The 14757-nt window shown below is 34.9% G+C and overlaps 1 protein-coding gene across 1 annotated transcript in view; it reads left to right on the top strand.

Annotated features, from left to right (window-relative positions):
- The window catches only part of IFT57 (intraflagellar transport 57), a 52351-nt gene that overhangs the window by 26241 nt on the left and 11353 nt on the right, over positions 1–14757 (top strand). Inside the window, exon 6 of the mRNA XM_032478597.1 lies at positions 388–510. Coding sequence (XP_032334488.1) covers positions 388–510 — 123 coding nt within the window. The remainder of the gene's footprint in view (positions 1–387; positions 511–14757) is intronic.

Below are 14757 nucleotides of genomic sequence, written 5' to 3'. Positions count from 1 at the left end.
GATTTTGGGTTTGTATTTCAATACAATGAATTCAAACTAAGACAGTGTTTTCTTACCAAACATGTGTTTGTATTTCTTCTACTGTTACCAATTAACATACCTAAGTGGCTTGTCCATTTGACATTATTCCCATTGAGTTCACTCTGATATCTCAAAAGCATTGTTTTTTGTAATAATGGTTTTTAAAAATAGTTATTTTGCTATCCTTCCAGGTTGGTGCATTATTTTCTTTCAACATGGATAGGAGGACAGAAAAGAATTTCTTTTGCCACTATAATTTTAACAGTACTGTGCTTGATATAAATTGTGCAGTGCTGCTAAAATGCCTCAAAATTTTACCATTTCTTTTTATAAACTCTCAATCCTGTGATATCTTTCCTTTCTTAGGATATGAACGAGTCTGCCAAACAAGAAGATATTTTGGAATCCACAACAGATGCTGCGGAATGGAGTCTAGAAGTGGAACGTATACTACCACAACTGAAAGTCACGATCAGGACTGACAATAAGGTATAGCAGAGAGAGCACATTCTGCTCAAATAGATTTTTATAAGGCAATTTCAGAGTCAAGAGTATTCCCAATTATACAAACTATTTGAGAAGGGATTCATTTTCCAGTGTTTTGTCTTAATAAAGATTTACTAAATTGTTATTGAATGAATAAATGATGTGATATGGTCCACAAGCAAGGAATAGATCTTTAAAATTACTTAGAACACGTCATGTTTCCCTGGGATTAAGGCATATTTTCTCAATACATTTTGATATATTTTCTTGGCAATCATATTTTATTTAGGTGAATAATGCATGAAATTGGAATTCTATGACTGTATACTAACTGAGTAGACAGAAAGCGGTATAGAACTCTGCTGAATGGCAAAACAGAAGACATCCCAGAAGTTGCCATACGTAATCTATTCAGTACACATGATTCAAAGTTAAATATTAAGAAAATAATTGAAAAATCGTATGCAATAAAGATTTGGGGGTTAGGCCAGATAAAAAGTCTCTTTTAATCAAGTTTCTGCTTCCTTTTTACCTATAATTTATGAATAAGAACTTCAGAATAAGCTAGTAGGTGACTAGACAACATGACTTTCAGTTTGTACTATAATAGTCCCCACAAAAGGGGTTAGAGAGACATCTAGGTAGAATATCAGTTCTTGGGGAGTGATGGAAATTGTAGCTGTCTTGATTGTGGTAGAGGTTTCATTGGTGTATACATCTGTCAGAATTCATCAAGTGTACATCTGAAATATGTATAGTTTACTGTTTAGGAACCATAACTATAATAAAAATGTTTTTAAAAAATTAAAGGATTTTCATCATTGGAGGCTGGAGACAAGCCCAGAATTATGGAACAGGGCTCTAAGGAAGCTTGTCACTGTGCAGATGTGGTCATGAGTCTTCCCCCAAGGTAGAAGCCCTACAAAGATTGCTGTTTTCAGTGCCTTGGAAGCTAATTCATACTAGATTGTCTGGATTTGAGCTCGTAGAACTGTATCCTAGAGAAGGTAAGAAGTAGCCTAGTCTCCTCGGGCAGCCCTAAAATAGGGTAAGGACAGCAAAGGTCTTACTAGACTGTGAACAGCTGTGGAACAAATTTTATCTAAGCTAAGTGGACACATTGTGCAGTCTGTTTACCATATATTTACCCGGTCAGTATGGAGAACAGATATTTGATTACATTGGGGATAAACTCTTTGTTTATATATCTCTTATATATAAGTGCATATTGATAAGAATTTCTTTACTGATTTGATCTCTGCTGGAAGTCATAATTTACAAAAACTTTTTTGTAAATATGTAATTTCTGATTCTTTTGTTTTGTCAGAACAAATTCTCTTCAGAAAATTAAAAATTACTATTGTGATTCTAGTTAGAATGACATGTTAAAATAACTGCGTAGTTGGGAACTCTCAAGTACATCTTAGTCTCACAAGGAAACAAGTTTAATTTACTTACTTTCAAAGGTGAGTAAACTCTGAAAGTCAAACATCTCACTTAAAACCTAATAGGATCACAGGAGAGTGTTTTTTAAGAACAGTCATTGATCTCCACATAATAGAAGTAACTGAATAAAAAAGGAAAGAATGTAAATGTATCTGCTAAGCTGTACAGTTTTATAAAACTAAATACAAGTCAAATTCTATTACAAACCAGTATTGCAGTAATCAAAATCCTGAGTTCTTAAAGAATCAATGTTCTCCTGATTTGGGGAAGAATTAGCTAGTTCAAAGTTGGACTCTTAGTCTCATGTTATTCCTTACCAGCCTTGATCTTATGAGGATATATGTATCAAATTAACTATATTGTTTGAGTTACAGAAAACATTCCAAAATGTCAGATAAAGTTTTGTGGAGGGGTTTTTTTTTAATGTTTTTTAGAATATGTGAATATCATTTTGAGTTTAGATTTTTTTGTGGTAAACCATGCTGACCTGAAGTCATATTTGATTGCTTTTTCAGAATGCTTCTCCAGATCATTTGGTCTTTGTGTCCAAGTATTTCACAAACTCTTCTTTCTCCTAGGACTTTCAGCTGTAGCAAATGAGAAATATAGCTTTAGGGTCAATTTTTTATTCAGCTTAAGAAAAATAAAAATTATACATTGATTTGAGAAAATAAGGGGCTCCTGAATAGAGAAATGTTTTTCGTGTCTCAGAACTAAAGTAATCTGGTTATATTTGCGGTTTCTCACGGACTCATTGTCCTCCTTCAGTGGGAGAGACTGACTCCAGCGTCATGGAAGATCCCACTCTTCCTCAATTCCTGACTCTACTGAAACCAAACCCTCTCCTTTACTTTTGGATAAAATAATGACCTTTCCTTCACTGCAGGCTATTTAGGATCTTTCGAGATTTCAACTTTATGTTTGAGGGGGAATAAAGGAATTATTTTCAGATCAAGGTGTTTTACTGATCCCTGTTACATTAATTTTTAAATAGCATAGGGGTGTGGGAGATCAGTACTTAGGGCCTCCGTTATTTAAATCCATTGTAAATTTCTTTTAAATGACCTTGTGTTAGTAGTGAAAAAAAAATCCCATATTTATTTGGATCAAATGTTTGTTTTCATTTGTTTTTTTCTCACAAGTTTAGTTTACTCCTTGTAAGCATCCTAGCAGGGAATTACAAAAAAATAAATAAATCTCCTTTTCTGTTCTTTTTGCATATTATAGTTTGTATGCTTGATGAGATCCTGTCATATACCAATATTTTGTTTTGTATATTTTCTGTAACATAATCAGGGTTTTATTGCAAGGCTAGCTTAGCCCTGTTTCTGGCACTACTTGTTGCTGTTGCCAGTTCTCAAAGAATGAAAATAAATTTTAATATTAGCTTAAACAAATTACAATTGGGAAAATAAATGTGTTGCCAAAACTACAAATAATATGTTCCACAACTGAAGATAGAGGGTTTTTGTCATATGCTGGCTGGAATGGACTGTACTAGCAGTTCCCTTTCTAGAGTTGGATGTAGAGAGTGCTCCTGGTGAACTTCTAGAGTAGCTTTATACCTGGAGACCATCTCAGATCTGCCTCAGATTGGAGTAATGTGTCTGAAGATCCAGCCGAAAGTTCTGCCAAGAGAGTCAATAAATTCAGCCAAATTTTAGGTCATTCACCTCAGTTATGACCAAGTGAGTAAGGCTAATGCATTAATTCCTTAGAAAGGCAGTGTGAGGACCCCAAAATTAGACATGATGCTGGTACCATCTAATTAAACCCTCTATAGGTATTAGTCTGCAGCTCTACATCTTGTCCCCTTTGTTCTTTCCCTCTTTTTTCTTTTTATTTCTGTCTTTCCTTTTCTGCTGTGTTTTTATCTTTTTTTGTTGTTACTCTTTATTAGACCCAACAGTGGTTCCCATAGATGTTATATAACTACTCTGGTGGAATTTAAAACTAAGAGCAAACATCTGTGATTTTATTCAGACTAAACTCAAATCTGGTCAAGAATTATTCTAATCTCTGAGTCTTTTTAAAATACAATTTTGTTTTTAATTATAAAAATAATAAGGAAATGATATTTCAGAGGGAGAGGAGACAGGCAGTGTACTGTGAATTGGAAGATAGGGATCACATATTTAGTCCCACTATCAATTCCTGATTTATTGAGCCCAAGTTTCAGACACTTAGTAGAACTGTGGTAGCTATAAAGACCCTGAGGAGATGGAGCCTATCTCATACACCATCCTTTGGCACTCAGAATTCATATTTATACCTCTTATTAGCTGTGTGGTCCAGGGCAAGCTACTATACCTCTCTGTTCCTTCTTTCCTCATTTGTAAAATGGGACTGATTAGTTTAATTACCTCGTGGAGTTGTAAACACCAAAAACAGTGCCCAACAGCATAGTTTTTACTAAACAAATGTTAATTATTGCAGTGTTACAATATTGTTATTATAATATTATGTTCTATCATAGCCCTCTTGTATTTCAGTGTCTATATCAGTATTCAGGAAGAATTTACAAGATTTCTCCCTTAGTGTTTCCATCATTTAAGGGAATATTTATGAACATCAGCTTTATATTTTTACGTGGGAGATAATCAATTCATATGATTATCACTTTTTTGTTTTTTCTCTAGTAAAGGTATATATAATATGATAATAATAAAAAGTGATGTTTACTAAGTGTGTGCTTTGTGCTGAGTGCTATTCTTAGCACTTCACATATGTTAACTAATTTAATTCTTTCCACTGCCCTCTGAGATGCAGGTATCTTTTACTACAGATGAGGAAACTGAAACACAGAGAAGTTACTTGCCTCTGCCTAGTAGGTGACATAGATGATATATGAATCTCCAACAGAGGCTCTAACCTATTCTATTAGTGACAATATAGCATCCTTGTTAAAAGCACAAATTCTGTATGTATATTTTTTTTTGTTGAGGTATAGTCAGTTTACAATTTTGAGTCAACTTCTTGTGTACAGCACAATGCATCAATCATACATGAACATACGTATGTTCGTTTTAATATTCTTTTTCACCATAAGTTACAAGATGTTGAATATATTTCCCTGTGCTATGCAGTATCTACTTGTTGTGTATCTATTTTATATATATTACTTAGTATCTACAAATCTTGAACTCCCAATTTATCCTTTCCCACCTGCTTCCCCCAATAACCGTAAGTTTGTTTTCTATGTCTGTGAGTTTGTTTCTCTTTTGTAAATAAGTTAGTTTGTCTTTTTTTTTTTTATATTCCACATATAAGTGATATCATGTGGTATTTTTATTCCTCTTTGTGGCTTTCTTCACTTAGAATGACAATCTCCATGTCCATCCATGTTGCTGCAAATGGCATTCTTTTATTCTTTTTTATGGCTGAGGAGTATTCCATTGCATAAATATATCACAGCTTCTTTATCCAGTCATCTGTTGATGGACATTTAGGTTGTTTCCATGTCTTGGCTATTATATAGTGCTGCTATGAACATTGGGGTACATGTATCTTTGAATTAAGGTTCCCTCTGGATATATGCTCAGGAGTGGGATTGCTGGATCATATGGTAAGTCTGTTTTTAGTCTTTTGAGGAATCTACATACTGTTTTCCGTAACGGCTGTACCAAACTACATTCCCATCGACAGTGTAGGAGGGTTCCCTTTTCTCCATAGCCTCTCCAGCATTTACCGTTTGTGGACTTTCTAATGATGGCCATTCTGACTAGTGTGAGGTGATACCTCATTATAGTTTTGATTTGCATTTCTCTGATAATTAGCGATATTGAACATTTTTCATGTGCCTGTTGGCCATTTGTATGTCTTCACTGGAGGAATTGCTTGTTGAGGTCTTCTGCCCATTTTTGGATTGGGTTGCTTGCTTTTCTGTTATTAAGTTGTATGAGCTGTTTATATATTCTGGAGATTAAGCCCTTCCAGTCTCATCCTTTGCAAATACTCTCTCCCATTCCGTAAGCTGTCTTTTTGTTTTGTTTATGGTTTCCTTTGCTGGGCAAAAGCTTATAAGTTTAATTAGGTCCCATTTGCTTATTTTTGCTTTTGTTTCTATTGCCTGGATAGACTGCCCTAGGAGAACATTGCTGAGATTTATGTCAGATGTTTTACCTGTTTTCTTCTAAGAGGTTTATAGTGTCTCGTCTTATGTTTAAGTCTGTAAGCCATTTTGAGCTTATTTTTGTGTGTGGTGTGAGGCAGTATTCTAACTTCACTGATTTGCATGCAGCTGTAGAGACTGTAAAAGCACAAAATCTGAATCCAGAATGATTGAGCACCAATCCTAAGCCTAAAACTTAGCTGTTGGACCCTGTGGGTAGGTTTCTCAACCACTCTGTGCCTCAGTTTTCTCATCTATAAAATGGAATTCATTATAGAACTTCCCTCAAAAAGTTATTGAAAGTATTAAATGAATTCACTTATCTAAAGCACTCAGAGTAGTGCCAGAGAAATCACTTAATATATTTTGACCACTATTTCTGTGTAATTTTATGTATAATGTTGAGATTATACATCTTCTTTAACATCACATTACATCATGAGCATTTCCACATATCCTTAAAAATTGTAAACCATAACTTTAGATGGATGTCTGTAGTGCTGTAAGGTTACCGTCAATCTCCAGCTGAGTGCCAGGGAGCGAGATGGCTTGGCCAATCTCAGCAGGTTGGGGTCACATGAGGAGGTCTAGGATCTGGGTGGAGGAATGACGAGGCAAGGTCATGCAGAGGCTGGTGGTTAGGATATGGGTGAGCATAAGGGCCAGAAGATCCAAAAACACAGACCAGTAGCAAGAAATGGATCTGCCAGTGAGTCATTTTGGAGAAACAAGTGGTTGTTGAAGGTGGAAGTCCAGTTGAAAGGCAGAACATGGAGAGCAGAAAGCAGAAATGAAGATTAAATAGAAAATGAAATTTAGAAATCTTGTGTAATTACTCATTGCTCCAAGAGTGTAGAGTCAGACCAGCTGTAGCTGCTGTTACTCTTTTTCAACTTTGGGAGGAGCTCTTTTCCAGGGTATTTATAGTAATTATTGAAGGATAATATTTCCTACTTGATAGAAATATTCTAAATTCCATAATAGTAATTTTTTTTAACTTTTAAGTGAATCAGTTGACAGTTGCTGAGTTGAATAATAAAATGGTTGAAGCTGAGCTGCCGAAGAATTCTACATGTCCCATATTCCTGGGGGAATAGAAAATGTGGATGCATATTCATATAGAGTTCACTTCTGTATTTTTGATTCATTTTGATTGCTAAATACTTAATACTGTTTCTTGAGGAAAATTATTCTATCTTTTTGAGTTTTCTTTTTCCTATTAAAAAAAAAGCAAGCCTTTATTTGACTTTGTGGAAATAAACAGAGACCACCTAAGTGAGAAGAAGCAAAGGCTATTTATTCCGAGCTTATGATAGCAAAGGAGTCAGCCACCATCACTTGCATTTGGCAGAGGCTCAAAGACATGCAGGAGAATTTAAAAGAGTTATAGTGGGAAAAAGGGAAGGCTTTCAGAAACGTTTAGATGTGGCTGGAAATTTGGAGACAGGCTAACTAGAGTAGGACCTCCTATGTGATTGGTTAGGGGACGATATTTGGCTTTGTCTGATTGGTCCTACATTGGAAATGGGGGCGGGGAGTGGGCAAAAACTGGGGAGGCTGACAGTAATTAAGTCCTGACCATTCTGGCTAGTTGCTACAGAGGTCATGGTTTGGCTTCCTGGACTAGTTGCTACAGATTGTAGGTCAGAATTCTTTTTTGAATAATGGTCTAGCTGTTATCTGTTGTCTGTTTGTATATTACGTCTCAACTTCATTCATTGAACCTAGGGGAATTGTCTTCTTAAAATGATCAATCTTACTAATCTCCATCAGAAGAATGATTTTTTTCAAGTCAAGGGTTTTTACATAGAAACCAAGTAATTATTAGTAATATTTATTTCTACTCCCCAGAAATAAGGAAGAGCAGCAAGTGTGAAATCAGTTTTCAACTAAACCTTACCTAGGCCCTTTTTTCAATTATGCAGTATTTATTCCTAAAAGATTATGTATTATAATGATTTAATATTAGGCATTTAATGCAATGAACAAATGTTCTATCATGCTTTAATGCCCTGTGGATATTGTAATTAAAATTTTGATTAATGACTTAAATAGATTTTTTCCAAAGTATAATTAAATATTTCCTGCTTTGTTGTTTTAAAAGATAGTTGGCTAGGTATCCCCTTCATTCCACCAAAATGTCTTTAGTCATTATGTAAATCTCCAGGTTCATTACAAGGAATTTAGATAAAGAGATTATTTTTTATTTAAGGCTTTGTAAGTACCACAGCATGTGTTTCTAATTATTTCAAGTCTTTGATTCACTAAACTGCTTTTTTACATCTTTCAGTGTCCCACTTTCTCAGGTTGCAGTTGTAAAAAAAGAACTTTAAACTTCAAATTTCAACTCCAAGCTATTGGATTTTGTTTTAATGTAAATAAACCAAACAGGTGTTGCCTGGTGTAATTCACAGCAGGAAACCTTTTGGGAAGAGTCTGAGCTAAGGATGGAATCATTCAGTAGTCTTGAGCCCTTGGGCTTCTAGTCACTGTGAGAGCTAAAACCTAAGAGGGAACAGAGACCTGAGACCTTCATTCATCCGCAGGTGGAATTCCATTTAAATGAACCTGGAGGGACCACAGAATTGCTGTATTAGATCTAAGTCTCTTCAAACTGGAAGCCAAATCCTGCAGAAGTGTGCATGAACGGTCGGCTTTCCCTTTTTACTGATGTAAACAAATCTGTATCTGGAAGCAGTAGAGGGTATTTTTTTCATTCCAGAGCTGTGGAGACAGTAACTTGCTTTGACCTTCTGCCATCACTGTGTTTGGATGCTGTGTCACTGTGTTTGGATGCTGTGTAAGAAGAGTGTTAATAAAATTTAGCTTTCTAAATATTTCTGACTTGTAGGGATTTGTAAATTGTTACAGTTTGGGAATATAAAGAGCATTTCTTAAGACTTGTACTCTGGTTGCTGGATAGGCAACATTGATAGGATTCTTGCATTCATGAGCAAAAAGGTATAGTACATTCTGTGGGCTAGGATCCAGGAATACATTTCACATATATATTAGTAATAAAATTGGATTCTGCCTATCATTTGAATAATAAAGAAACTACATTTATAATTCTTACAAATTTTCTGGTAAGCAGACTTTTTGTTGAAAAAAATCCACAAAGTTTAAAGCAAAATAAGGCAGCAAATTTTTAAAAATCAGCTTTTATAATTACCAGTAACAAATGTAAATACAGGTGGCAATAAGTTGGTCTCCATGAGGCTCCGTGCAGGAGTAATAGCTCCAATTACTGTCACAAATGTTTGCAATTGTATCTATTGCTGCCAGACAATAAATGCTTTTTAATATAGTAAGGCCATAAATGTACATGCTGCTGTTGTTTAAACAAAATACAATTTTCAGCAAATTTATCCTTGAAACACCTGCTATAATCAAAAAGAGGTGAATGCTATCAAAATAAACTGCCTAAATTAACTAGACACACATACATTTTTAGAGCAGCCTGCGTGATTACTCAACTGCCACATCGTCTCAGCAAATAAGGGGAAATATTCACTGATGGACTTTTACAGGCAAGTGTTCTGTAAGGGAGACTACACAAAATAGAACAATGTTTTGGATTTTTGTATTATTTTTAAAACATGGTGTTATTTGGTGGATTTAAAATTGTATTCTCAAGGTCAACTTTTTTTTCCTTTGTAGTATGTGGGTCATGGACAGATATCAGAGTGGTTGGAGTGAATACTATGCTTAAATTAGACATTTGAAAATACTGCAAAGGGTTGGAGAAAAACCCAGCCATCCTTAAGCAACTGGAAATGATTTTTAGCTGCTTTTGTCACAGTCTTGTTGAACATTCAGGATATTCGGTGCTTAAAGTTAGTTGATGATGCTGTCCTTCCTATTTACCCTGAGTGTGATAAATGTTTCAACTTGATCCAAAAGGTTTCATTTATCACAGGTTGAAATAGGAGAGCAAGAGTTTTTGCTTTAGAAGTTACCATTTGCTCTAACTAAAGCACATCTATAGTGGTAACAGATTTTTTAGGAAATAACCAGTAAAGACTGCATGTCATGTAAATGCTCCAGAGGGAAGTTACTAATGCCTCAAGGCAGTTATACCTCAAATAGACATTTGTGATTGAGAGCATTGAGTTAATACACATTGATTGTAATTGAAATTTCTGGACGGCCTAAATATTTCATTATTGCAAAGTATAATTTAATGTTTCCTTTTAATTACTTAATATAAAAAATGAATTGAAGCAGAAACCATCTATCATATGGACCTTCCTGTAAAATGTACTTTTTAATTGGCTTTTTCATTTATTTTTTTCAGTCAACAGTATTAGAGTAGTTCTCACTATCAGAGTGTTTTATTGCAAATTTCTTAATATTTGGACAAATTTTTACATCTATAGTCTTTATCCCATTACATTTGATTGTTTCTTTATGCTAAGGTAATGATTTATGTTTCTTAGTTCTTCAAATGTACAGATGACTTATCTTTTCAGTTGTTTGTTTTTTGAGTATCAGTATGAGATCAAAGCTTTGATTAGTAGATTCTTGAAGTTGAGAGGGACTGGCTAGGTCATCTCTCCCACCATGGTTACTCAGCATCCTGTGAAATAATTACATTCTGAATCACCCTAAGTGTGTTCCTGCATTCTCAGAAGGGCCCCATTCACTACCTTGCCAAACCTCTTCTCAAGGCTTGTAAAGTCTAGAAACCCTCACTCAGAAGATTTGTGCGGCCTTATAAAAGGGGTGTGGGTAGAGTACACATGAATAATAAGTCTGAGTCAACATATGAAAATGCTTAGTAGCAGATGGTAGTCAGTAAAGATCATCTCTGAGCACATGTTAGAAATGTAATTATTTAACTAACAAGGTATTTTATGGAGAGATTATGGATCTCCAGTTTCAGTTCAATTACAGGCAGGTGTGAGAATACCAGTGATTGTTATGATAGCCTTTCTGTACCCTCTAAGCACTGTCTTATTTTTCTCTACAAGAGGAATATCTAGAAAGCAGGAACTTTCCTAAGGAAACACATATTTCCAGCATGGTTCCCACACCCCCTGCAACAAATACACACATACAACATACACCACACGTACATGCTGAACTCTCCCTAAGTCATATGTTTAGTTCTCTGAAAACTTGCAGAGAAAACTCATGCTGTCACACCACAAAGACTTTAAGCTGCTGACAATTAAAGAAGAATGTCACATTCAAAACTTCAAGAAAGCCATATTCTGCAATTATCCTGCAAACTGATAGATATTTTTCATTAAGAAAATAATTTAATTTCATGAAAAAGTTATTTAATTTAATGGACAGTTTCTCTCTCTCTCTCTCTCACACACACACACACACACACACACACACACAAATACATATATAAATGTGAGCAGTAATGAAGCTGAAAATTAATATAACAATTAAAACAAGAAGAGATTGCAAAGCTGCTTGTGCAAAGTGGCAAAAACAGAGAATACAGAAAATGTTCTGTCATTAGAGAGGGAGTATTCTGGGTGGAGGAAGAAAATAATTCACTCTCACATCCTTGCAGAAAGCATGATAAATTATTGACCTGTCCCGGAAATATTTGCTACAGTGAACTCAGACATATGCAGCTCCTTCTATCAAGCAGTCTTCCCTGCCTCTTTCACTTCACCTGACTTCCTGCCTTCATATTTCCAATTTAATTATTGACCGCGGATGAAGCATTAAACATGTCACAGGAACATCAGTATTCCACATTGAAATCTTGAGACTGATCACTTTGGGACTCCAGCTCACACTTGGCCCTAGCTTTCTACCACTGCAGCTACAGTTATCATCTTAATAACTAGGTCTGTCTCCTTATGGTAAAACAGAGTTGAATTGTCCAGATCTCCTTACAAGCAAACACTTGCTGCCCAGCCACAGTGAGTGCGGTCAGCAGACAACCTCCAGCTGTCTGCTCCTCAGAGAGCTGCCCAACCCAAGGTCATGCCCCTCCAGAGTAGCCCGCATCTGGCTTATGTGAGTTGTTTATAGTTTTCAACTAACATATGTAATGCTTATTTGAAAATTCTTATATAGGTCTTTTGGTAAACATAAGTACACACTTCTACTGCAGCTTCTACTAAGAATGGAATTGCTACATCATGGTGTATGCTTATGTTCAGCTTTAGCAGACCCTGCCAAATAGATTTTGAAAGTGGTTATATGAATTTATACTCCTTCTAGCAGTGGATGAGAGTTCCAGTAGCTCCCCATCTTCATCAAACATTCAGTATTGTTTTAGTCTTTTTAATTTTATTCATCATGGTAGGTATGTTGTGATGTCTCACTGTCATTTGATGACTAATGAAGTTGAGCCCCTTTCCATATGTTTATTTGACATTTGGATATTCTCTTTCGTCTTTTGCTATTGGGTTATTTGCTTTTTATTTTGATTTGTAGAAGTTCTTTATATACCCTGGACATGAGACCTTTTCCAAATACATGTATTGCAAATATCTTCTTTAGCTTCCCTTTTCCCTCTTATTGATGTATTTGATAAATGGTGATTTAATCTTAGTATGCTCAAAATGCTCTATTTTAGGGGGAGGGGAGTATGGCTAATATTTATGTTTAAGAATCTTTGCTTCCTCCAGTGCTATGAAGATATTCTCCTGTTTTCTTCTTGACACTGTGTTGTTTTATCTTTAGCATTGAGATCTACAATCCATCTAGCATTTATTCCTGTGTGTAGTATGAGGGTGTGAGGTGTAAGTTAAGATTTATTTGGTTTTCATATGTATATGCAACTGACCAGTTTATTGAAAAGGTTATACTTTTACCAGTACACTACTTTGTCATAAAAAGAGAGCATGTGTGTGTAGGTCTGTATCTGGACACTATTTTATTGCATTGGTCTATTTGTTGCTATCTGATTCTATTGAAAATGATACCTTTTAGATTTTATTTTCTGCTTATTTATTGCTGTTATGTTAAAATAGTTCTCTTTGTGTGTGTATCCATCTCCAGTGAGCTTGCCAAATTCACTTATTTGTTCTGACTGTAGGCATGTAGATTCTTTTGCATTTTCTGTGTATACAATTATATCATCTGCAAATAACATCAATCTTATTTCTTCCTTTACAAGCCCTATTCCTTTTACTTCCTTTATTTTGCTTGAAATGCTGATTAAAAACCCTCGTCTATGTTGGATGTAAGCGGCATTAGCAGGGGGAAAGCTTTCAGTATTTCAGTTTTACCATTAAGGATGATGTTAGCTTTATGACTTTTATAAATGTCATAAGGTAGGTTAAGGAATTTCCCTTTTGTTCCTAATTTGCTGAGTTATTATGAATGGATGTTAAGTGTTTTCAAATGGTTTTTTTCTTCATCTATGAAGATGACCATTTGATTTATTTCCTCTTTTTTTTCTTTTGTGTTATGGTGGATTATAATGATTGATTTCTAAAGTATTAAACTAACCTTGCATTTTGGAATAAATGCAGCTTAATCATGTTATATTATCTTTTTGTATATTACTGAATTCTATTTGCTGATATTCTGTTGAGGATTTTTATGTCTATGTTTACAAAAGATACTGATCTGTAATACTTCTTGCATTTTAGGTGTCTTGGTCAGGTTTTAGTGTAATGCTGCGCAGTTCTCATGAAACAAGTTGGTAATTGCTTTCTCTTTTTTTTCTGTTCTCTGGTAGAGTTTTATGAGGTGATTGTTATTTCTTTCTTAAATGTTTGAGAAAATTCACTGATAAAGCCATCTAGGTCTGGATAGTTCTTTGTGAGAAAGTTTTTAATTGCATATGTTTATCCCAAAATGTTCTAAATATATTTTTCATTATACAGTTGATATATAAATATATTCTTATAAAAATTCAAATATTACAGATAAAACTAAAGTCTCCTTTAACCATCACCTCATTGAAATTTTTAGTTATGCTTTACTACATTTCGTCAGGGTGATTATATGCTATGATTTAGTGGTCTGTTGTGTTCAGGCTCTACCACTGACTTGCCTGTGTGAGCTTGGGCAGTCTGCTTTAAAGTAGCTATGTCTCAATTTCCTTATCTTATTTAGTGAAGTATTTAAGGGAATTGTATGTGATGATGTAGGGACAGTGCTTAGCAGAGTGCCTGACATATACTAAGCATTCCTTGAATTTTAACACTGAGGTTATTATTAGACTTAAAAAGATCTAGAATGGATATGACCATTGAGAGACTGTTCTGTACCCACAGAAGGAGATAGAAAAGGTTTCTGAGTAGCCAAAATAGGTATTACAAAATACCTATTTATGGAAGAGTCCAATGAATTCTCCTTCGGAATTTAGATTTTAGAGATTTTTCACGAGGTTTGTTATCCAGATTGTCCACAGCAGATCAGAAGCAACATACCTACTGTAATATCTGTGTTTTAAGAGAACACCAAGCTAAGAAACATTTAATATACAAACTTGAATTGGAAATTGTCAGAGTTGCTTGTGCTCCTTATTGAAATTGGGTGACAAAGTAAGGAAATGAAAGAGTCGGCTTTGTGTAATAGAAAAGCTCAGTGAGAGAAGGGACATCTGGTTTCCTAATCATTCTGTGATTGACAGTGTAAAAATCACACAACCTCAATTTGTTATTCAGTCTGTGAAATGGAGGCACATAGGATTTCCTCCCCAGAGTGAGCCTGAAAATCCCTAGAGAAACTGAATTCAGAGGTGAAACAAAGGCCGAGTAAGA

The sequence above is a fragment of the Camelus ferus genome, chromosome 1 (assembly GCF_009834535.1).
Source record: "Camelus ferus isolate YT-003-E chromosome 1, BCGSAC_Cfer_1.0, whole genome shotgun sequence".
In the NCBI taxonomy this organism is placed as follows: domain Eukaryota; kingdom Metazoa; phylum Chordata; class Mammalia; order Artiodactyla; family Camelidae; genus Camelus; species Camelus ferus.
This window is presented reverse-complemented; position numbering and strand designations above follow the sequence as displayed.